This window comes from Bombina bombina, chromosome 2 (genome assembly GCF_027579735.1).
Source record: "Bombina bombina isolate aBomBom1 chromosome 2, aBomBom1.pri, whole genome shotgun sequence".
Classification (NCBI taxonomy): Eukaryota; Metazoa; Chordata; class Amphibia; order Anura; family Bombinatoridae; genus Bombina; species Bombina bombina.
In genome coordinates this window covers 907,210,545-907,235,114 of record NC_069500.1, presented here as the reverse complement: position 1 = coordinate 907,235,114, position 24,570 = coordinate 907,210,545, and the positions used below count along the sequence as shown (strand labels likewise).

Genomic DNA, 24,570 nt, shown 5'->3' with positions numbered 1-24,570 from the left:
CTGTTTTCTCCAACATAGGTGTGTCCGGTCCACGGCGTCATCCTTACTTGTGGGAACCAATACCAAAGCTTTAGGACACGGATGAAGGGAGGGAGCAAATCAGGTCACCTAGATGGAAGGCACCACGGCTTGCAAAACCTTTCTCCCAAAAATAGCCTCAGAAAAAGCAAAAGTATCAAATTTGTAAAATTTAGTAAAAGTGTGCAGTGAAGACCAAGTCGCTGCCTTACATATCTGATCAACAGAAGCCTCGTTCTTGAAGGCCCATGTGGAAGCCACAGCCCTAGTGGAATGAGCTGTGATTCTTTCAGGAGGCTGCCGTCCGGCAGTCTCGTAGGCCAATCTGATGATGCTTTTAAGCCAAAAAGAGAGAGAGGTAGAAGTTGCTTTTTGACCTCTCCTTTTACCAGAATAGACAACAAACAAGGAAGATGTTTGTCTAAAATCCTTTGTAGCATCTAAATAGAATTTTAGAGCACGAACTACATCCAAATTGTGCAACAAACGTTCCTTCTTTGAAACTGGATTCGGACACAAAGAAGGCACGACTATCTCCTGGTTAATGTTTTTGTTAGAAACAACTTTCGGAAGAAAACCAGGTTTAGTACGCAAAACCACCTTATCTGCATGGAACACCAGATAAGGGGGAGAACACTGCAGAGCAGATAATTCTGAAACTCTTCTAGCAGAAGAAATTGCAACCAAAAACAAAACTTTCCAAGATAATAACTTAATATCAACGGAATGTAAGGGTTCAAACGGAACCCCCTGAAGAACTGAAAGAACTAAATTGAGACTCCAAGGAGGAGTCAAAGGTTTGTAAACAGGCTTGATTCTAACCAGAGCCTGAACAAAGGCTTGAACATCTGGCACAGCTGCCAGCTTTTTGTGAAGTAACACAGACAAGGCAGAAATCTGTCCCTTCAAAGAACTTGCAGATAATCCTTTCTCCAAACCTTCTTGAAGAAAGGATAGAATCTTAGGAATTTTTATCTTGTCCCAAGGGAATCCTTTAGATTCACACCAACAGATATATTTTTTCCATATTTTGTGGTAGATTTTTCTAGTTACAGGCTTTCTGGCCTGAACAAGAGTATCAATGACAGAATCTGAGAACCCTCGCTTTGATAAGATCAAGCGTTCAATCTCCAAGCAGTCAGTTGGAGTGAGACCAGATTCGGATGTTCGAACGGACCTTGAACAAGAAGGTCTCGTCTCAAAGGTAGCTTCCATGGTGGAGCCGATGACATATTCACCAGGTCTGCATACCAAGTCCTGCGTGGCCACGCAGGAGCTATCAAGATCACCGATGCCCTCTCCTGATTGATCCTGGCTACCAGCCTGGGGATGAGAGGAAACGGCGGGAATACATAAGCTAGTTTGAAGGTCCAAGGTGCTACTAGTGCATCTACTAGAGTCGCCTTGGGATCCCTGGATCTGGACCCGTAGCAAGGAACCTTGAAGTTCTGACGAGAGGCCATCAGATCCATGTCTGGAATGCCCCACAATTGAGTAATTTGGGCAAAGATTTCCGGATGGAGTTCCCACTCCCCCGGATGAAATGTCTGACGACTCAGAAAATCCGCTTCCCAATTTTCCACTCCTGGGATGTGGATTGCCGACAAGTGGCAGGAGTGAGTCTCCGCCCATTGAATGATTTTGGTCACTTCTTCCATCGCCAGGGAACTCCTTGTTCCCCCCTGATGGTTGATGTACGCAACAGTCGTCATGTTGTCTGATTGAAACCGTATGAATTTGGCCTTTGCTAGCTGAGGCCAAGCCTTGAGAGCATTGAATATCGCTCTCAGTTCCAGAATATTTATCGGGAGAAGAGATTCTTCCCGAGACCAAAGACCCTGAGCTTTCAGGGGTCCCCAGACCGCGCCCCAGCCCACCAGACTGGCGTCGGTCGTGACAATGACCCACTCTGGTCTGCGGAAGCTCATCCCCTGTGACAGGTTGTCCAGGGACAGCCACCAACGGAGTGAATCTCTGGTCCTCTGATCTACTTGTATCATCGGAGACAAGTCTGTATAATCCCCATTCCACTGACTGAGCATGCACAGTTGTAATGGTCTTAGATGAATTCGCGCAAAAGGAACTATGTCCATTGCCGCTACCATCAAACCTATTACTTCCATGCACTGCGCTATGGAAGGAAGAGGAACAGAATGAAGTATTTGACAAGAGTTTAGAAGTTTTGATTTTCTGGCCTCTGTCAGAAAAATCCTCATTTCTAAGGAGTCTATTATTGTTCCCAAGAAGGGAACCCTTGTTGACGGAGATAGAGAACTTTTTTCTACGTTCACTTTCCACCCGTGAGATCTGAGAAAGGCCAGGACAATGTCCGTGTGAGCCTTTGCTTGTGGAAGGGACGACGCTTGAATCAGTATGTCGTCCAAGTAAGGTACTACTGCAATGCCCCTTGGTCTTAGCACCGCTAGAAGGGACCCTAGTACCTTTGTGAAAATTCTTGGAGCAGTGGCTAATCCGAACGGAAGTGCCACAAACTGGTAATGCTTGTCCAGAAATGCGAACCTTAGGAACCGATGATGTTCCTTGTGGATAGGAATATGTAGATACGCATCCTTTAAATTCACCGTGGTCATGAATTGACCTTCCTGGATGGAAGGAAGAATTGTTCGAATGGTTTCCATTTTGAACGATGGAACCTTGAGAAACTTGTTTAGGATCTTGAGATCTAAGATTGGTCTCAATGTTCCCTCTTTTTTGGGAACTACGAACAGATTGGAGTAGAACCCCATCCCTTGTTCTCCTAATGGAACAGGATGAATCACTCCCATTTTTAACAGGTCTTCTACACAATGTAAGAATGCCTGTTTTTTTATGTGGTCTGAAGACAATTGAGACCTGTGGAACCTCCCCCTTGGGGGAAGCCCCTTGAATTCCAGAAGATAACCTTGGGAGACTATTTCTAGCGCCCAAGGATCCAGAACATCTCTTGCCCAAGCCTGAGCGAAGAGAGAGAGTCTGCCCCCCACCAGATCCGGTCCTGGATCGGGGGCCAACATCTCATGCTGTCTTGGTAGCAGTGGCAGGTTTCTTGGCCTGCTTACCTTTGTTCCAGCCTTGCATTGGCCTCCAGGCTGGCTTGGCTTGAGAAGTATTACCCTCTTGCTTAGAGGACGTAGCACTTGGGGCTGGTCCGTTTCTGCGAAAGGGACGAAAATTAGGTTTATTTTTGGCCTTGAAAGACCTATCCTGAGGAAGGGCGTGGCCCTTGCCCCCAGTGATATCAGAAATAATCTCTTTCAAGTCAGGGCCAAACAGCGTTTTCCCCTTGAAAGGAATGTTAAGCAATTTGTTCTTGGAAGACGCATCCGCTGACCAAGATTTTAGCCAAAGCGCTCTGCGCGCCACAATAGCAAACCCAGAATTTTTCGCCGCTAATCTAGCCAATTGCAAAGTGGCGTCTAGGGTGAAAGAGTTAGCCAATTTGAGAGCATGAATTCTGTCCAAAATCTCCTCATAAGAAGAATCTTTATTGAGCGCCTTTTCTAGTTCATCGAACCAGAAACACGCTGCTGTAGTGACAGGAACAATGCATGAAATTGGTTGTAGAAGGTAACCTTGCTGAACAAACATCTTTTTAAGCAAACCCTCTAATTTTTTATCCATAGGATCTTTGAAAGCACAACTATCTTCTATGGGTATAGTGGTGCGTTTGTTTAGAGTAGAAACCGCCCCCTCGACCTTGGGGACTGTCTGCCATAAGTCCTTTCTGGGGTCGACCATAGGAAACAATTTCTTAAATATAGGGGGAGGGACGAAAGGTATGCCGGGCCTTTCCCATTCTTTGTTTACAATGTCCGCCACCCGCTTGGGTATAGGAAAAGCTTCGGGGGGCCCCGGGACCTCTAGGAACTTGTCCATTTTACATAATTTCTCTGGAATGACCAAATTCTCACAATCATCCAGAGTAGATAACACCTCCTTAAGCAGGGCGCGGAGATGTTCCAATTTAAATTTGAATGTAATCACATCAGGTTCAGCTTGTTGAGAAATTTTCCCTGAATCTGAAATTTCTCCCTCAGACCAAACCTCCCTGGCCCCCTCAGACTGGTGTAGGGGCACTTCAGAACCAATATCATCAGCGTCCTCGTGCTCTTCAGTATTGTCTAAAACAGAGCAGTCGCGCTTTCGCTGATAAGTGGGCATTTTGGCTAAAATGTTTTTGATAGAATTATCCATTACAGCCGTTAATTGTAGCATAGTAAGGAGTATTGGCGCACTAGATGTACTAGGGGCCTCCTGTGTGGGCAAGACTGGTGTAGACGAAGGAGGGGATGATGCAGTACCATGCTTACTCCCCTCACTTGAGGAATCATCTCGGGCATCATTTTCTCTAAATTTTGTGTCACATAAATCACATCTATTTAAATGAGAAGGAACCTTGGCTTCCCCACATACAGAACACAGTCTATCTGGCAGTTCAGACATGTTAAACAGGCATAAACTTGATAACAAAGTACAAAAAACGTTTTAAAATGAAACCGTTACTGTCACTTTAAATTTTAAACTGAACACACTTTATTACTGCAAATGTGAAAAAGTATGAAGGAATTGCTCAAAATTCACCAAAATTTCACCACAGTGTCTTAAAGCCTTAAAAGTATTGCACACCAAATTTGAAAGCTTTAACTCTTAAAATAACGGAACCGGAGCCGTTTTTATATTTAACCCCTTTACAGTCCCTGGTATCTGCTTTGCTGAGACCCAACCAAGCCCAAAGGGGAATACGATACCAAATGACGCCTTCAGAAAGTCTTTTCTATGTATCAGAGCTCCTCACACATGCATCTGCATGTCATGCTTCCCAAAAACAAGTGCGCAATAGAGGCGCGAAAATGAGGCTCTGCCTATGATTAGGGAAAGCCCCTAGAGAATAAGGTGTCCAATACAGTGCCTGCCGGTTATTTTACATAATTCCCAAGAATAAAATAATTCCTCAAAGCTATGAAGTATAAAATATGCTTATATCTCAATCGTTTTAGCCCAGAAAATGTCTACAGTCTTAAAAGCCCTTGTGAAGCCCTTTTTTTCTTATGTAATAAAAATGGCTTACCGGATCCCATAGGGAAAATGACAGCTTCCAGCATTACATCGTCTTGTTAGAAATGTGTCATACCTCAAGCAGCAAAAGTCTGCTCACTGTTTCCCCCAACTGAAGTTAATTCCTCTCAACAGTCCTGTGTGGAAACAGCCATCGATTTTAGTAACGGTTGCTAAAATCATTTTCCTCTTACAAACAGAAATCTTCATCTCTTTTCTGTTTCAGAGTAAATAGTACATACCAGCACTATTTTAAAATAACAAACTCTTGATTGAATAATAAAAACTACAGTTAAACACCAAAAAACTCTAAGCCATCTCCGTGGAGATGTTGCCTGTACAACGGCAAAGAGAATGACTGGGGAAGGCGGAGCCTAGGAGGGATCATGTGACCAGCTTTGCTGGGCTCTTTGCCATTTCCTGTTGGGGAAGAGAATATCCCACAAGTAAGGATGACGCCGTGGACCGGACACACCTATGTTGGAGAAAATAAACGTATTTGTATTGTATTTAAAACAATAGTGCAAAGCAATAACTACACAGTCTACCCTTCCAAAAAAGTATATTAAAACTAACTAGCCCTAAGGGTATGTATGGCTATCCAAATAATTTAGGGTCATATGAAAATATAACAAAAATACAGTGGACACAAGGTATTAGCTTAACAGATTACACCTAAAGCTTAAAAGGACATGAAACACAAAATGTTTATTTCACGATTACAATAAAACAAATTTTTAAACAAGTTTCCAATTTGGTTCTTGTATCTAATCTGCTTCATTCTCTTGGTATCCTTTGTTGAAATGCATACCTAGGCAGTGTTCTCCACATAAAATTTTGCCCGCTGTGTGACGACTGTAATACTTTGCAATATTATAACATTTTACGTCATTTAAAAACGTCACTTAAAGGGACATTCCAGACAAAATTGGAATCCACAGATACATTTTAGTTTTGAATAGAAGCATTTTTGTAATACACTGTGTTAGCAAAACTGCTTCTGATAAAAGCTATAGCAATTTAAATTTTGTATTTAAATATGCACTGTGCATCAGCATTTTAACCACATCACTTGCTCAGAGAGCCTAAGGTGTTTATACCATCTGGTAATCACTGACATGATGCAAGTCCCACTTGCGCTCTGAGCAGCTGCAGTATTTAAAATGCTGGTGCACTGAGAACATCTAGCTGTGCTTCACATGCACGTGCAGAGAAGAATGCTAACACTAAAACAGTGATAACCTTAATTAGAAGCATTTTTGCCAGTATATGTATATTGCAAATATGTTTCTATTCAAACATGTTATTCATCTATGTGTATTTAAATTTTGACTGGAATGCCCCTTTAAGCTAGCTAAAGCACAAATTATTTTCATAATTTAACTAACTGATTAAATGATAATTTTAGAAACAAATATTATAAATATTTGTTATTAATTAACGTTCGTTTAACGGGACACTGAACCCAAATTTTTTTTTTTTTTTAGTGATTCAGATGGAGCATGAAATTTTAAGCAACTTTCTAATTTACTCATATAATCAAATGTTCTTCATTCTCTTGGTATCTTTATTTGAAATGCAAGAATGTAAGTTTAGATGCTGGCCCATTTTTGGTGAACAACCTGGGTTGTCCTTGCCGATTGGTGGATCAATTCATGCACCAATAAAAAAGTGCTGTCCAGAGTACTGAACCAAGAAAAAAATAAAAAAAAGAAAAAAAAGCTTATATGCCTTTTTCAAATAAAGATAGCAAGAGAACGAAGACAAATTGATAATAGGAGTAGATTAGAAAATTGCATGCTCTATCTGAATCATGAAAGATATTTTTTGGGTTCAGTGTCCCTTTAATATTGGATTACATTTTAGCTGGGTAGTCCGTAAAATCAGCCAGGTGGTGTGCCTACTAAAAAGGTCCTGGGGAGAACACTACACTCTCAGAACACTCAGGAACTGGGAGCTAACAGCTGATTGGTGGCTGCACATATATGTCTATTGTGATTGGCTCACCAACGTGCTCAGCTAGGTTCCAGAAGTGCAGCTGCTCCTTCAAGAAAGGATACAATAAGAATGAAGCAAAATTGAGAATAGAAGTAAAATGTTAAGTTGTTTACATAAGTATCCTGTATCATGAAATAACATTTTTGGGTTTTATGTCCCCTTAAGTGAGATCTTGTAAAATGTAAAAACAGGAATGCACTATATTTAAAGGGAGCCCCAGTAAAATGCTTCTATTGCATTATTACAAAGAGCTAATAATAAAGTCTTTGCTTTATTGCGTGTCATTGGTGGTGCAGGACTTATTTTTGCATTAGTATGTTGCTTTAATTTACAAAACAAAGCTTACATGACAAACAAGAGATCATGATGTTTTGTTTCCTAGAGACATTGTACAGTAACATTTATCAATGTGTGTGTTCCCAGTGATCCAATTTACCCGTTAGAATACTGCAGTAACGGCTATAGAAAAGTTACAAAAAGATAGCAGAAATCAACCTCCCACTTAAAATGGTGTTCCTGCACCAACTTTAAAAGCAATGAACGCTCATCTACTGGCTTTAGTATATTGCCCTATTATTATCTAGCACAATAATGGACATTTGAGAAGCTTCTATTAAAATGTGGTGTTGAAATTCAGATATCTGCTTCATACAGACAGTTTTAAAACTTACCTGTTTGTTGTATAAATCCAAGTGGGTAAGCTTAAAGTCTTGGAAGAGATCTATATGTATGTTTCGTATAATGAAATGTCCTGAATCTTCACTTCTTCCAGCTTCTAAAGGCCAATATTGTCCACATTTTATTCGCCCCCTTTCAATCACCCTAGGGGGAAAAAAATAAATTTTACATACATGAATTTTATAACTTCTTCTAGTAGCACATAGGCACAAAAAAGCATAAATCAGTCTGAAGGTTGTTTTAATGCTTAACCTTGTTAGTATTTAAAGGGAAAAAACCACAACATTTTTTTCTTTCATGATTCAGATAGAGGTTAAAGTTTCCAAATTGTTTCTATATCAATTTTACTTTATTATTTTGGTATCCTTTGTTGAAGAGCAGGTGTATACAGTTCTCTAGACACATGCACACTACCTACCTAGGTATGCTATTCAAGAATAATATGAGCACAAAACAAATTGATAATAGAAGTAAAATTAAAAAGTTTTATTTTTTTGTTTTTTCATTTCCATGCCCTGTTTGAATCATGTTTTTTTTATATTTAATGTGCCTTTAAAAGCATTATAATGAGAATTAATTGTGGTGTGTACAAGAAAGTCATTGTTTTAAAGCAAAGTGTTAGCAAAAAATAAGCATAAGCAAAAATGCTTCTTAAAGGATTTGAACTGCACTACTTTGCATTTTGGACTCATTTAATCTTTAGCGCTACAGAATCTGTTGGCGCTCTACAAATAACCGATAATAATAATACAAATAATTCTGTTGAGTTTATAGAGGGTGACAACTTCCTTTAATATGTTAAAGTGTTAACCAGCAATACTAGTGTATAAAACACACCTTTTTGTGACTGTTCCTAAATTATTTCAAGAACAGCAGTATTACAATATAAACAATGTATCCGCACATTTAGCACGTGTATTGATTACACAATTTGCATATAGCTAAATCAACCTATCCACAAACGATTTTGCTTAGAAATTTTATACATCCATTTTCTACATTAAGCATTGATAGAATAGGGTCTAGTATTGAACCCATTTGTTCATTAACAAAAAAAAATAAAAAATGAACAAATACAAAATTAGCCGATTTCTAAATTTAAAGGGATATTAAACCCACATTTTTTTCTTTCATGATTCAGATAGAGAGCAATTTTAAGCAATTTTCTAATTTACTCCTATTACATTTTCTACGTTCTCTTAGAATGCTTTGTTGAAGGAGCAGCAATGTACTACTGGTTGCTGACTGAACACATGTGTAAGCCAATGGCAATCAGAATATATATGGAGCCACCGATCAGCAGCTAGAACCTAGGTTATTTGCTGCTCCTGAGATTTCCTAGATAAACCTTTTAGCAAAGGATAACAAGAAAAGGAAGCAAATTAAATAATTTAAGTCAATTGGAAAGTTGTTTAAAATTGTATATTCTATCTGAACCATGAAACAACAATTTTGAGTTGCATGTACCTTTAAGTTTCAGACAGAAACTTGCTTATAAATAAATGGAAAACAAAAATGTGTATTTTGTATTTCTTCAATTCATTACTGAACAAATATCCTGAACATTTGTTCAAATTCACTTCTAATAACTACAAGAAGTAAAAATAAAAAATCAATACATCATACATATATCAATATTTACCGTGTTGTCATCACAATTATTAAGACACTTTGTTCCCACACCATTCGCCAGAAATCGTCAAATGTTTTTGGCAAGGGACCTGTTTAAAAAAAAAAAAAAGAATATACACTAAATGCAACACATGCATTTTTGATGTTGGACACTTCTCTAACTCACCTCAGCAGCAACACACAAATATGGATCATTTATATTTAGATTAGTTACAAAAGGGTGGCTAATTTAGGTTATTCAGCAAACTAAACTTACTTCAGAAAAATTTACAGGTAGACTCAATGGACATTCTGGTTCTTATCTACCATCAAAATATGATCCTATAATCCCACGCTCAAACTATGTATTTTAGAGGGAGATGATTTAATAGGTTCCACCTGAATCTCAATATAAGCACAGCATTTTAATATGCCATAATACTGTCTAGCATAGATGAAATTCCTAGATAATATTCACCACAAATTAATGGGGAATGGTGAGAGCCAGGCTCCCCACTCCTCGTCAATATAAAAGTGATTGCTCAAGTACAGACAGAGGATTAGGCTAGGAACCTTGTGGTTTTTGTCTAGAGATCTAATACAAGACACTCAATCTAAATGCAGCAATTTCTGTTATCTTGGCTCACACCCTGCAGCCAATATTTACCATAAATGAATGATTCCTAAAGAAGTATAACATTTTGGGTGCATAAATTAATGACACAAACAGTGCAAAACAAACTTTGAGGACAGAAGAACTGTAGATGATATACACTTCAGAAAGCTAGTATTGTCAACTTGCATAATCTATGAGAAAAGGGTGAGATGTCCTCTAGACACCAGCCAGGCATATTTCAGATGGAATAGCACCCAGCTCAGCTGCCCAGAAGACTGCCATAGTAGTGTGATCCCTGAGCCTTACAGATACTGGAACATTATGACACTGATAAGCTTTAATGACGCACTGAACAATCCAACCTTAAATCAGTCTTATTAGGGACATTCCCATTTTAATGACCTCAGGGACCATGATTTTGTCAGAAATATTGAGCTATTCAGTTCTGTTCAGGCAGATATGTAAACATATCACTAAATACAAGGTATACAAAGATTTATCTTTCACGACAGAAGCTTTTTGTTTGTTAAATCTGACAACTGAGTAATAATTTAGGGACAGCTTTAACAACCTTAAACAAATATGGTCCATTATGTAATGCTTACAAATTCAGAGGCTAGTCTTACACATGTGATAGTTACAAGAAAAAAACTTTTGTTAAAGGGACAGTACACTATAAAATTGTTTTTCCCTTAATACGTTTCCAATTACTTTTTTTTACCAGCTGCAGAGTATAAAATGTATGAGATTTGATTTTTTAAGGCTCATTTGTTTATATGAATTAGCTGATTTTGTGTTTTGAAGCCATAACCAAATAAAATGGGTTGAGCTTGTAGGTATAATCAGATCTCATTACTGTATCACATTGTGTACATATACCTGCTTCTTTATCTTATACCTGTCCATAAACTAATCACCAATACCTGTAGAGAATAGGCCTGCCAAAAATAATCGTTTTGACGATGCATCGCGATGCGGCATGAAACGATTCTGCATCGATGCGCTGAGACGCGATAATCGATTAACGTTACCCACGTGACCAGCCTCCAGGACAAGTAACAGAAAGTGCGCGAAAGTGCGCGGTACATCGTTTTGACGTCACTGACGTCACGTCACCCAATAAAGCAACATGGGCGCTCCATGGGCGGTCTCTGGAAGTGCCGAAGTTACGCAGTAGGAGCAAAGCAGGAGTGTGTTGCCTGAGATTGATGAGGATGAATGTGATGACGATTCTGACTCAGAGTATACACGGCGGTATACAGCTACACGGCGGGCTCATTTTTATTTTGTGGGAGACAGAGGAGGAGACCTATGGTGAGAATTAGACTAACTAACTGCTTAGTTAAACGTCGTACATTTTGCCAATGCCATGCCATAATTGCCATTGCCATGCCTTGCATGTGTGTCTCTATTAGTCTAATCTGTATCTATCTATATCTACATGTTTTTCACATGGATGGATGGCCTGGTCTGAAGTTCTAATATTTTAATAATATACACTTTTTATATATAATAATAATAGTATTTATTTTTTTAATATAATACATTTTATATATGCAATTTAATATGCAATGCAATTGCATGCATGTGCTGACTCTGAGTGCTCTCTTAAAAGATGCCAATCCGAAGAACCCAATCCTTGTTTTTATTTTATAAGTTAACAAAACTTAACAAGGCTAAAAGCTGCATTTTTTAAACATACTAAACTAAAGGCCATAAAACCCATTTTGTGATTCAAGAAAACATAATTTATGCTTACCTGATAAATTCCTTTCTTCTGTTGTGTGATCAGTCCACGGGTCATCATTACTTCTGGGATATAACTCCTCCCCAACAGGAAATGCAAGAGGATTCACCCAGCAGAGCTGCATATAGCTCCTCCCCTCTACGTCACCCCCAGTCATTCGACCAAGAATCAACGAGAAAGGGGAAACCAAGGGTGAAGTGGTGACTGGAGTATAATTTAAAAGATATTTACCTGCCTTAAAACAGGGCGGGCCGTGGACTGATCACACAACAGAAGAAAGGAATTTATCAGGTAAGCATAAATTATGTTTTCTTCTGTTATGTGTGATCAGTCCACGGGTCATCATTACTTCTGGGATACCAATACCAAAGCAAAAGTACACGGATGACGGGAGGGATAGGCAGGCTCATTATACAGAAGGAACCACTGCCTGAAGAACCTTTCTCCCAAAAATAGCCTCCGAAGAAGCAAAAGTGTCAAATTTGTAAAATTTGGAAAAAGTATGAAGCGAAGACCAAGTTGCAGCCTTGCAAATCTGTTCAACAGAGGCCTCATTCTTAAAGGCCCAAGTGGAAGCTACAGCTCTAGTGGAATGAGCTGTAATTCTTTCAGGAGGCTGCTGTCCAGCAGTCTCATAGGCTAAACGTATTATGCTACGAAGCCAAAAAGAGAGAGAGGTAGCAGAAGCTTTTTGACCTCTCCTCTGTCCAGAATAAACGACAAACAGGGAAGAAGTTTGGCGAAAATCTTTAGTTGCCTGCAAGTAGAACTTGAGGGCACGAACTACATCCAGATTGTGTAGAAGACGTTCCTTCTTTGAAGAAGGATTTGGACACAAGGATGGAACAACAATCTCTTGATTGATATTCCTGTTAGTGACTACCTTAGGTAAGAACCCAGGTTTAGTACGCAGAACTACCTTGTCTGAGTGAAAGATCAGATAAGGAGAATCACAATGTAAGGCTGATAACTCAGAGACTCTTCGAGCCGAGGAAATAGCCATTAAAAACAGAACTTTCCAAGATAACAATTTTATATCAATGGAATGAAGGGGTTCAAACGGAACACCCTGTAAAACGTTAAGAACTAAGTTTAAACTCCATGGCGGAGCAACAGCTTTAAACACAGGCTTGATCCTAGCTAAAGCCTGACAAAAGGCCTGGACGTCTGGATTTTCTGACAGACGCCTGTGTAACAAGATGGACAGAGCTGAGATCTGTCCCTTTAATGAGCTAGCCGATAAACCCTTTTCTAAACCTTCTTGTAGAAAGGACATTATCCTAGGAATCCTAACCTTACTCCAGGAGTAACCTTTGGATTCGCACCAGTATAGGTATTTACGCCATATCTTATGGTAAATCCTTCTGGTAACAGGCTTCCTAGCCTGTATCAGGGTATCAATAACCGACTCAGAAAAACCACGTTTTGATAAAATCAAGCGTTCAATTTCCAAGCAGTCAGCTTCAGAGAAGTTAGATTTTGATGTTTGAATGGACCCTGTATCAGAAGGTCCTGTCTTAGAGGTAGAGACCAAGGTGGACAGGATGACATGTCCACTAGATCTGCATACCAAGTCCTGCGTGGCCATGCAGGCGCTATTAGAATCACTGATGCTCTCTCCTGTTTGATTTTGGCAATCAATCGAGGAAGCAGCGGGAAGGGTGGAAACACATAAGCCATCCCGAAGTTCCAAGGTGCTGTCAAAGCATCTATCAGAACCGCTCCCGGATCCCTGGATCTGGACCCGTAGTGAGGAAGTTTGGCGTTCTGGCGAGACGCCATGACATCTATCTCTGGTTTGCCCCAACGTCGAAGTATTTGGGCAAAGACCTCCGGATGAAGTTCCCACTCCCCCGGATGAAAAGTCTGGCGACTCAAGAAATCCGCCTCCCAGTTCTCCACTCCCGGGATGTGGATTGCTGACAGGTGGCAAGAGTGAGACTCTGCCCAGCGAATTATCTTTGATACTTCCATCATTGCTAGGGAGCTTCTTGTCCCTCCTTGATGGTTGATGTAAGCTACCGTCGTGATGTTGTCCGACTGAAACCTGATGAACCCCCGAGTTTTTAACTGGGGCCAAGCCAGAAGGGCATGGAGAACTGCTCTCAATTCCAGAATGTTTATTGGCAGGAGACTTTCCTCCTGATTCCATTGTCCCTGAGCCTTCAGAGAATTCCAGACAGCGCCCCAACCTAGTAGGCTGGCGTCTGTTGTTACAATTGTCCAGTCCGGCCTGCTGAATGGCATCCCCCTGGACAGATGTGGCCGAGAAAGCCACCATAGAAGAGAGTTTCTGGTCTCTTGATCCAGATTCAGAGTAGGGGACAAGTCTGAGTAATCCCCATTCCACTGACTCAGCATGCACAATTGCAGCGGTCTGAGATGTAGACGTGCAAAGGGAACTATGTCCATTGCTGCTACCATTAAGCCGATCACCTCCATGCATTGAGCTACTGACGGGAGTTGAATGGAATGAAGGACACGGCATGCATTTAGAAGCTTTGTTAATCTGTCTTCTGTCAGATAAATCTTCATTTCTACAGAATCTATAAGAGTCCCCAAGAATGGAACTCTTGTGAGAGGAAAAAGAGAACTCTTCTTTTCGTTCACTTTCCATCCATGCGACCTTAGAAATGCCAGAACTAACTCTGTATGAGACTTGGCAGTTTGAAAGCTTGAAGCTTGTATCAGAATGTCGTCTAGGTACGGAGCTACCGAAATTCCTCGCGGTCTTAGTACCGCCAGAAGGGCACCCAGAACCTTTGTGAAGATTCTTGGAGCCGTAGCCAATCCGAATGGAAGAGCTACAAACTGGTAATGCCTGTCTAAGAAGGCAAACCTTAGATACCGGTAATGATCTTTGTGAATCGGTATGTGAAGGTAAGCATCCTTTAAATCCACTGTGGTCATGTACTGACCCTTTTGGATCATGGGTAAGATTGTCCGAATAGTTTCCATTTTGAACGATGGAACTCTTAGGAATTTGTTTAGGATCTTTAAATCCAAGATTGGCCTGAAAGTTCCCTCTTTTTTGGGAACCACAAACAGGTTTGAGTAAAACCCTTGTCCTTGTTCCGACCGCGGAACCGGATGGATCACTCCCATTAATAACAGATCTTGTACACAGCGTAGAAACGCTTCTTTCTTTATCTGGTTTGTTGACAACCTTGACAGATGAAATCTCCCTCTTGGGGGAGAGAATTTGAAGTCTAGAAGGTATCCCTGAGATATGATCTCTAGCGCCCAGGGATCCTGAACATCTCTTGCCCAAGCCTGGGTGAAGAGAGAGAGTCTGCCCCCCACTAGACCCGGTCCCGGATCGGGGGCCCTCGGTTCATGCTGTCTTTGGGGCAGCAGCAGGTTTCCTGGCCTGCTTGCCCTTGTTCCAGGACTGGTTAGGTTTCCAGCCTTGTCTGTAACGAGCAACAGCTCCTTCCTGTTTTGGTGCAGTGGAAGTTGATGCTGCTCCTGTTTTGAAATTCCGAAAGGGACGAAAATTAGACTGTCTAGCCTTAGCTTTGGCTTTGTCTTGAGGCAGGGCGTGGCCCTTACCTCCTGTAATGTCAGCGATAATTTCTTTCAAACCGGGCCCAAATAAAGTTTGCCCCTTGAAAGGAATATTAAGTAATTTGGACTTAGAAGTTACATCAGCTGACCAGGATTTTAGCCACAGCGCTCTACGTGCCTGAATGGCGAATCCTGAGTTCTTAGCCGTAAGTTTGGTTAAATGTACTACGGCCTCCGAAATGAATGAATTAGCTAGTTTAAGGACTCTAAGCCTGTCCGTAATGTCGTCCAGCGTAGATGAACTAAGGTTCTCTTCCAGAGACTCAATCCAAAATGCTGCCGCAGCCGTAATCGGCGCGATGCATGCAAGGGGTTGCAATATAAAACCTTGTTGAACAAACATTTTCTTAAGGTAACCCTCTAATTTTTTATCCATTGGATCTGAAAAAGCACAGCTATCCTCCACCGGGATAGTGGTACGCTTAGCTAAAGTAGAAACTGCTCCCTCCACCTTAGGGACCGTTTGCCATAAGTCCCGTGTGGTGGCGTCTATTGGAAACATCTTTCTAAATATTGGAGGGGGTGAGAACGGCACACCGGGTCTATCCCACTCCTTAGTAACAATTTCAGTTAGTCTCTTAGGTATAGGGAAAACGTCAGTACTCGCCGGTACCGCAAAGTATTTATCCAACCTACACAATTTCTCTGGTATTGCAACAGTGTTACAATCATTAAGAGCCACTAAAACCTCCCCTAGTAATACACGGAGGTTTTCCAATTTAAATTTAAAATTTGAAATATCTGAATCCAATCTGTTTGGATCAGAACCGTCACCCACAGAATGAAGCTCTCCGTCCTCATGCTCTGCAAGCTGTGACGCAGTATCAGACATGGCCCTAGTATTATCAGCGCACTCTGTTCTCACCCCAGAGTGATCACGCTTGCCTCTTAGTTCTGGTAATTTAGCCAAAACTTCAGTCATAACAGTAGCCATATCTTGTAATGTTATCTGTAATGGCCGCCCAGATGTACTAGGCGCCATAATATCACGCACCTCCCGGGCGGGAGATGCAGGTACTGCCACGTGAGGCGAGTTAGTCGGCATAACTCTCCCCTCGCTGTTTGGTGAAATTTGTTCAAATTGTACAGATTGGCTTTTATTTAAAGTAGCATCAATACAGTTAGTACATAAATTTCTATTGAGCTCCACCTTGGCATTGGAACAAATGACACAGGTATCTTCCTCTGAGTCAGACATGTTTAACACACTAGCAATAAACTTGCAACTTGGTTACAATCTTATTTAACAAAAACGTACTGTGCCTCCAAGAAGCACTAAACGATTAAATGACAGTTGAAATAATGAACTGAAAAACAGTTATAGTCTCAATCCTTAAAAACAACACAACTTTTAGCAAAGGTTTGTTCCCATTAGTAAATTAACAATAATTAAATTTGAAAATAAAAATTACAGAGCAACGTTTTTTAATCACAGTCAATATATAAGTCTCACAGCTCTGCTGAGAGAATCTACCTCCCTCCAAAGAAGTTTGAAGACCCCTGAGTTCTGTTAGAGATGAACCGGATCATGCAGGAAATACAAGAGTAACTGACTGGAAATTTTTGATGCGTAGCAAAAGAGCGCCAAAACGGCCCCTCCCCCTCACACACAGCAGTGAGAGAGAAACGAAACTGTCACAATTAAAACAAGTAACTGCCAAGTGGAAAAATAATGCCCAAATATTTATTCACTCAGTACCTCAGAAATGCAAACGATTCTACATTCCAGCAAAAACGTTTAACATGATAAATACCTATTAAAAGGTTTAGTGTACTTTTAACAGAGTAATTCCGGTGAAATGCCATCCCCAGAATACTGAAGTGTAGAGTATACATACATGTCATTATAACGGTATGGCAGGATTTTCTCATCAATTCCATTCAGAAAATAAAAACTGCTACATACCTCAATGCAGATTCATCTGCCCGCTGTCCCCTGATCTGAAGCTTTTACCTCCCTCAGATGGCCGAGAAACAGCAATATGATCTTAACTACTCCGGTTAAAATCATAGTAAAAACTCTGGTAGATTCTTCTTCAAACTCTGCCAGAGAGGCAACAACACGCTCCGGTGCTATTGTAAAATAACAAACTTTTGATTGAAGTTATAAAAACTAAGTATAATCACCATAGTCCTCTCACACATCCTATCTAGTCGTTGGGTGCAAGAGAATGACTGGGGGTGACGTAGAGGGGAGGAGCTATATGCAGCTCTGCTGGGTGAATCCTCTTGCATTTCCTGTTGGGGAGGAGTTATATCCCAGAAGTAATGATGACCCGTGGACTGATCACACATAACAGAAGAAAGTGCATGCAATTTTAAACAACTTTCCCTATTATATAATTTGCTTATCCTTTGTTGAAATGCATAGCCTATTAGCCTCCTCCTTGTGCACTAAGTATTATATAGTAAGTAATGTGTGTGCTGTGCAATGCATTGCTAATATGTCATCAACAAACGATATCTGAGAAGTATGAAGCAAATTAAATAATAGAAGTTAGTTTTGATGTTTTTTAAAATTGTATTCTCTATCTGAATCATGAAAGTAAATGTTTGGGTTTCATTGCACCTTTAAGTGTGTAATATTACAGTAACTTACAGTGTCAGTGAGTGAGTGATGTCCCCTGCAATGCAATTTGTTTTAAAATTTATGTTCGCAAAATGTATGGCATTGGCAAAGTAGTTGAAGTTACTAGTACTTGTTGATTTTACATTTGTGGCTTGACATTTTGACAACTGGAACTTAGTGTTTTTTCTTTTTTTTTTTTTTTAACACTGACAGAGTTCGACGTTGACAACAACATCATCCGTCACATATGTACATGTCATGCTAAAATGACAGAGGGAGACAAAAAAGATAGAGAGATAAAAAATGCACCTAGCATTTTAAAAGCAAGCATCTGGGCACATTTTGGATTTTATGAACATACTGGAAAGCACGAATTGGACAAGACACACGCGGTTTGTAAAGCCTGTCACACAAAAATTAAATACCTAGGGAATACTACTAACTTGAGAAATCACGTTAGACGTTTTCACTCTGAGATGCTAACCCCTGCCGCTGCCGCCAGTGCCACTGCCAAGGAAATAACAAGACTAGCTGAAGCTCATCAGCCAAGAATTGATGCAATGCTGTCAACTTTGCCACCCAACTCTGAAAAAGGGAAGAGAATAACCAAAGCTGTGGCAACTTTCATAGCGAAGGACCTACGGCCTTACTCTGTTGTGGAAAACCTTGGGTTTCGCAACCTGTTGAAGACACTAGAGCCACGTTATAAGATCCCGTCACGCAATTACTTAACAGAAAAAGTTATACCTGCACTCTACCATGAAACAAAAGCTCAGGTAATTGCATCAATGAGCCAAGCCAGTCGAGTCGCAATAACGTGTGATTCATGGACTTCAGTCACGACGGAGTCTTATGTAACAGTAACTGCACATTACGTTAGCAAGGACTGGAAGATCTTGTCGCATGTGCTGCAAACGAGAGAAGTTTATGAGTCTCACACGGGTTCTCATCTGGCAGAGCTACTGTCTTGTGTCGTGGAAGAATGGCAGCTGTCCGATAAATCTGTAGTGCTTGTGACCGACAATGCGTCGAACATGATTGTTGCTGCTCAAGTTGGAAAATTCCCTCATGTAAAATGCTTCGCCCATACACTGAATCTCGCATCCCAGCGGGCGCTGAAAGTGGCCACGCTCTCCAGGCTTTTAGGCAGAGTGCGACGAATATCAACATTTTTTCACCGCAGCACTACAGCAAACCACTGTCTGAAAGAAAAACAGAAATGTCTTGGCCTGAAGAATCATAAGCTGATAACGGATGTGACAACAAGGTGGAACAGCTCATATGACATGGTCGAGAGGTTCCTAGAACAGCAACCTGCAATCTGTGCCACATTGTTGTCTCCAGAAGTCAGAAAAAGTGAGTCAGATCTCTGCACTCTCAACGAAACAGATGTGTCAAATGCAGAGGATGCTGTGAGTGCATTAAAGCCAATGAAAGATGCAACCACACTGATGTCAGAAGAGCGCAATCCAACTGTTTCTCTCATTGCCCCTCTAAATGCACAACTGCTCCAGAACATGACAGACACCATGGGAGACACACCCATGATCCATGAGATCAAGAATGCCATCAAAACAGATCTCCTGAAGAGGTACAGCAGTGAGGCAGAGAAGAAGATACTTTATACAGCCTCTGCCCTGGATCCTCGTTTTAAGGGACTGCCTTTTATTCTCACAGAGGAGGAGAGATTGGAGATATACAGAGGAGTGACTGAGGAGACTGCATCCTTGGAGGTAATTTTAATTGCATCATGTTTCTTGAAAAATGTATAAATTGAAAACAAACATAAAACATACCATCCATCCATACAAAATAGACTTAGCTAGCAGTAGCTTGATTAGTAGCTAGTTTAATGAGTACAAGGTTTATTATATAAGTCAGTTTGAAAACGCCACAGTCAGTCAGTCAACTTTCCTCCTCCTCCGTCCACTCCCGAGTCCTTCCTAATAGATGTGAGCTGTTGCATGCATTTATTTATGCATTACTGTCTCTCTGAGCACACACATAGCATTAGCTGGCTGGCTGCTCGAGGTAATAATGAATGCTATTTTTTCTATTCTTTTGTTCAAACACAGATTGAGTGTACTAGTACAGTTACATCTAGGAGGACAAACGTGGATGAAGTGCCACTGCCTGAGGGAAAAGAAACTCTGGAAGAAGAATCACCCATCGAGGAGGATAACCCTTCTCCTCCCAAAAGAAAGTCCACATCGCTGCTCATGACTTTGCTGGGACAGTCTTTCACTGACACTGAAGGTACAATAGAACCCAAGACCCCCTATGCCAAGGCTGAAGAGGAAATAGAGAAATATTGTAAAGCCCCATCTCTGCCTCTCACTGAAGACCCTTTGAAATGGTGGCATGTACATGAGGTCATATTTCCCCTCCTCTCTCATTTGTCAAAGCGATACTTGTGTATCCCAGGTACAAGCGTGTCTGCAGAGCGGGTTTTCTCCACTGCAGGAGATGTGGTAACGGCAAAAAGAAGCACCCTCAAACCAGAGCATGTGGATCAACTAGTGTTCTTACAGAAAAACCTACATATTCCATAATTCTTTCTGAGTAGTGATTCAGGTTTATATTAATATTTAATGTTTTTTGGCACATCCAGAAGAATGTGCTGTGTACCCCACTGCCCAGTGCAGACTACTGTTAAGTTATTTTATATTTGTTACTGTTATATAGCTTATAGCTTTTTGAAAAATGAAGCTTAAAACCTTGAGTAAATCTTTGTTGGATCACAAAATATACTAGTACACTACACGACACGACCGACCACGTCACTCTGTCACAGTCACACACACACACAAACAATACAAAAGAAACAACACACAACTGCACACACCTCATGTGTGCGTGTCAGTGTCACCCTTCACCATGATTCACTCTTTTTATGATGTGTGGTTTTTTTGGTATTGTTTGACTGTGTGTGACTGTGACTGTGTGTGTGTTGTGTAACAATATATTTGTGATCCCATAAAGATAATCAAAGTTAGTAAATCTAGTAGTTCAATGCTACTTGTTGTATAATGTCTATTACTACTTCTAGTGTTACTGTGATGTTTGAAAATCAGGAAGTGCTCTGTTTTGTAGATGTTGTGCTATTGTTTACAGCACACCCCTGTATTGTTTGCAATGCAGTGAGTGCATAGTGCATAAGGGATTATTAATATTATTCACACTAAAAATTGTCTATTTTAAATAGACCCTTTAAGAAAGATATCATATGTTTTTGTTTATGGTCCCAATCCCAAATGCCATCCCACTCCCAGGCAGATCTGTAGGGGTTAACCTAATATAATTAACCAACCAGTTAAGTTAACAATAACAATGTGTACTGTCTAACAGTCTTTAGTGTGTGAGCCTGACTGTGAGTGAGTGAGTGCCAGTTTGAAAAGTTTGTATGTATCTCATTCTCTATGAGTGTGTGCTGTGAGATGAGTGTATTAACTGCCTTTGAATGTTTTTGTTTGTATGTGATTGTGTGTCTGTCCCAGTGTCTAAGTGTCTATGAGTGTGAGTGTGACTGTGGCTGACTGGGTGGCTGTGGTGCCTTTGAATGTTTTTGTTTGTGTGTGTGTCCCACTGTGTCTCTAGTGTCTAGTGAGTGTGACTGTCTAACTGTCTATGAGTGCACTATGCAGAGAGTGAGACTGAAGCCAAACCACTATAGGGGAAGGAAAAGCCTTGAGTAAACCTTGAGTAAATCTTTATTGGATCACAAATATACTGTACACTACAGACAGTACAGCACACACAGCACACAGTGCCACACACAACAGCACAATACAAAAATAAAGCACACACACCTCAGGTGAGTGGCGTGCCACCCTTTCTTCACCATGATTTACTCCTTGATGTCTGTGTCCTTTTTTATGTATTGTTTGTTTGTGTGTGACTGCTGTGTACTGTTCAGTGACAGACTCAGTCACTGTTCAGTTGTGTGTAGTACTGCTTTAACAGTAACTAATAACTAACTAATTATATTTGTGATCCCATAAAGATAATATAATCATCAAGAAGAAACTACTAGTTAGTTATAGTAGTTCAGTTCAATGCTACTTGTTTTAAATGTCTCTCTCTCTAGTACTATTGCAAGTCTGTAACTGTGTGTAAACTAATTGTATATGTCACAATCACGTGTGTTGTGTGCACACTCTGTGCTGTGTGTTGTGTTCCAGATTCTTCACGTGATGTTTGTTTGCCACAAATTGACAGTCATGAAGGCACAGTGGACTGCACCTGTAATTTTGTACCTATAAGGGATTTATGTTTTGTTTTCTGAGGACAATTTTCACACAAATAAAGTATTATGGTGGTAACTTAAGCTTAACCTATCTATTTTGGTTTTAATTTAATGTCTATTATTATATTATTATTAGTACTAAGTAAGTAAAGAAATTAAATTAAAACCAACATAGATAGGTTAGACATTTATTTGTTGTTCATGTTTCTTTACAAGTGTATAGTGTACTTACTTTACTATATATAATATATACATTTAAATATTTTCTTTTATTGAAGAAGTACACTGTGAGCAGCACTGAGCACTGCACTTTTTACACTACGTTCGTACTCTGTAACTACAGTTTGATGCCATAATATTGTTTCCAAACCAATACAACAATTGCCATTTAGTATTTACTGTTCTATAAACTGTTGTTGTCTGCTGTGTTCAGACTTTGCCACAGGAAGAGTGTCCTTTTTTGAGCTAATAAAATAAAAAAAGAGTTTATTTCAATACTTTGACTGCTTGAATTTTTTTTTCTGAAAATTTTAAAAATTGGGCAGAAATAGTGCAGTAATCGTGATGCATCGTAGAATCGAATCGTTACGATGATAATCGTAATCGAATCGAATCGTGAGACAGGTGAAGATGCGCAGCTCTAGTAGAGAACAATGAAAAATTAACATTTTATTACCTTATCTTTTCTATAACACACTGGGAGTGTAATTTCTTCTACTGGCTGTGTTAACACAGCTTGGCCTCAAGGCCAAAAACTTTCACGATGGGTGGGGATACCACAGGCTAAATAAACTATTTCAAATGCCAATATAAGGGTAATGGAAATACTTGTAAACAATTTAATACACTCCAGCAGGTAAAGTGGATCCTGGGGAACAAATTATAGGGGAGAAAATGTTTGAGTAAACTGTCCCTTTAAGTGAGTTAAATAGAAATCGTCAAAAACCGAAATGTGCATGAGTTCATTTTTACTTTAAATGGACAACACTTTGAGACAGTAATATAAAATGATAAATTGTATTAAAAAAAAAATATTGCAATTTTTATCCCCTTTTTCCTGTAATAATTCCATTCTGAAATTGTGAGCTTTTCATTTCCTGTTAGAAATGGAAGTGCAGAATACTGTTATATTCCATACAGCCATTGGCTGCACACTCTAGTGACCTATTTATAACTGTCCCTAATTTACCACAGCAGGGAAAGAACATAAGTTACAACATGGCAGCTCCCATTGCTTAATAGACACAAATTTTATACTTATTTTGTCAGTATTTCATTTTTGTCAAAATTAAACTCATGTTTCAGATAGGGCATGTCATTTTAAACAACTTTCCAATTTACTTTCATCATTCATTTTGATTTGTTCTCTTGGTATGCTAATTTCTGAGCCATTGGAGGCCGTCTCTTATCAGAATGCATTTTGAAAGAAAAGAATTCACCACTAGAAGGCATTAGTTCATGTATGCCATATAGATAACATTGTGCTCACAGCCATGGAGTTACCTAGGAGTCAACACTGGCTAAAATGCAAGTCTGTCAAGAGAACTGAAATAAGGGGCAGTCTTAGAGGCTTAGATACAGGGTAATCACAGAAGTAAAAAACAGAATTTATGCTTACCTGATAAATTACTTTCTCTTACGGTGTATCCAGTCCACGGATTCATCCTTACTTGTGGGATATTCTCATTCCCTACAGGAAGTGGCAAAGAGAGCACACAGCAGAGCTGTCCATATAGCTCCCCCTCAGGCTCCGCCCCCCGTCATTCGACCGACGGTTAGGAGAAAAAGGAGAAACCATAGGGTGCAGTGGTGACTGAAGTTTAACAAAAATACATTTGAACCTGACTTAAGTGCCAGGGCGGGCCGTGGACTGGATACACCGTAAGAGAAAGTAATTTATCAGGTAAGCATAAATTCTGTTTTCTCTTACAAGGTGTATCCAGTCCACGGATTCATCCTTACTTGTGGGATACTAATACCAAAGCTTTAGGACACGGATGAAGGGAGGGAACAAGTCAGGTAACCTAAACGGAAGGCACCACTGCTTGCAAAACCTTTCTCCCAAAAATAGCCTCCGAAGAAGCAAAAGTATCGAATTTGTAAAATTTGGCAAATGTATGCAGTGAAGACCAAGTCGCTGCCTTACAAATCTGTTCAACAGAAGCCTCATTCTTGAAAGCCCATGTGGAAAGCCACAGCTCTGGTGGAATGAGCTGTAATTCGTTCAGGAGGCTGCTGTCCAGCAGTCTCATAAGCCAATCGGATGATGCTTTTCAGCCAGAAGGAAAGAGAGGTAGCAGTCGCTTTCTGACCTCTCCTCTTACCAGAAAAGACAACAAACAAATCTAACACCACATTCACTTTACCCTCCCGTGGAGATGCTACTTGTTAGAGCGGCAAAGAGAATGACTGGGGGGGCGGAGCCTGAGGGGGAGCTATACGGACAGCTCTGCTGTGTGCTCTCT

At 40.3% G+C, this 24,570-nt stretch overlaps 1 protein-coding gene across 1 annotated transcript in view; it reads right to left on the bottom strand.

Moving 5' to 3' along the window:
* The window catches only part of LOC128647370 (tyrosine-protein phosphatase non-receptor type 9), a 258,630-nt gene that overhangs the window by 11,717 nt on the left and 222,343 nt on the right, over positions 1-24,570 (bottom strand). Inside the window, exons 10-11 of the mRNA XM_053700155.1 lie at positions 9,392-9,470; positions 7,743-7,893 (exon numbers count right to left, since the gene is read on the bottom strand). Of these exons, the coding sequence (XP_053556130.1) occupies positions 7,743-7,893; positions 9,392-9,470 (230 nt within the window). The remainder of the gene's footprint in view (positions 1-7,742; positions 7,894-9,391; positions 9,471-24,570) is intronic.